Source organism: Alosa sapidissima, chromosome 9, assembly GCF_018492685.1.
Source record: "Alosa sapidissima isolate fAloSap1 chromosome 9, fAloSap1.pri, whole genome shotgun sequence".
NCBI lineage: Eukaryota > Metazoa > Chordata > Actinopteri > Clupeiformes > Clupeidae > Alosa > Alosa sapidissima.
Genome location: NC_055965.1, coordinates 14,813,793 through 14,814,840, shown reverse-complemented (window position 1 = coordinate 14,814,840; position 1,048 = coordinate 14,813,793). Strand labels below are relative to the sequence as shown.

Here is a 1,048-nt window from a genome sequence, read left to right as displayed (position 1 = left end):
GTTGGTAAATATCGTGTCGTTACTCATATTTCTTACAAAGAAGTGTGTGAAGAAAACACAAGTGATCTCTTCGCCACAGAAAGGCCGGGACAGCTCTCACTCTGCTGAGACTAAATGGTTCTCATGTTCATTTTATTAAGTCCTGCCCACCGGCTTTGGCAGTCATTAACTCTCTCAGATCTCCCGAGTAGTCTGTGCGTGAAAACTAAACGATACAATGGCAGAAACTGCTCCAGCTCCCGCTGCGGCCCCAGCAAAGCCCCCTAAGAAGAAGGCGCCCCGACCCAAGAAAACTGGCCCAAGTGTGGGCGAGCTCGTCGTCAAGGCCATCTCTGCTTCAAAAGAGAAGAAAGGAGTCTCTCTGGCTGCGCTGAAGAAAGCACTGGCGGCAGGTGGGTACGATGTGGAGAAGAACAACGCTCGTGTCAAACTGGCCATCAAGAGTTTGGTCACCAAGGGAACTCTAGTCCAGACTAAAGGGACCGGCGCGTCCGGCTCGTTCAAGCTGGACAAGAAACAGGCAGTGGAAAAGAAGTCGGTAAAGAAGGCAGCTCCTAAAGCAAAGAAGCCTGCAGCGATGAAACCGGCCGCGGCAAAGAAGCCCAAGAAGGCAGCAGCCAAGAAGCCTACGGCCGCCAAAAAGTCTCCGAAGAAAGCAGCCAAGAAGCCCGCCACACCGAAAAAGGCAACGAAGAGCCCGAAGAAAGCCAAGAAGCCCGCTGCCCCCAAGAAGGCAGCAAAGAGCCCCAAGAAAGCAAAGGCAGCGAAACCCAAGGTGGCTAAGCCTAAAGCTGCCAAACCCAAAAAGGCTGCACCCAAGAAGAAGTAAATGTTAGCGCATTATGTCTTTTTCACCATGTACAAAAATGCTCTTTTAAGAGCCACCCAAACAATCTGAATGCTTTTATTCCGTCAGTGCCTGCTGGTAGGCAGAACGAATTTTGTTTCCGAATACACCATCATACTCAGCTCCTTCTGCTTTGTTCACTATAGCAATTATATACAAGTACTAGTTAGCTCAACTTAACCCCAGCCTTGGTGGCTCATC

The 1,048-nt window shown here is 50.1% G+C and overlaps 1 protein-coding gene across 1 annotated transcript; it reads left to right on the top strand.

Annotated features, from left to right (window-relative positions):
* The first annotated feature begins 217 nt into the window (after positions 1-217).
* LOC121718347 (histone H1-like) lies at positions 218-829 on the top strand. Its single transcript, XM_042103369.1, has one exon. It carries the CDS (start codon positions 218-220, stop codon positions 827-829), a length of 612 nt encoding a protein of 203 aa, XP_041959303.1.
* Positions 830-1,048: the final 219 nt, after the last annotated feature.

What these genes read in the sequence shown, in the direction of transcription:
- LOC121718347 (XM_042103369.1), top strand. Translation starts at nt 218, where the DNA reads ATGGCAGAAACTGCTCCAGCTCCCGCTGCGGCCCCAGCAAAGCCCCCT.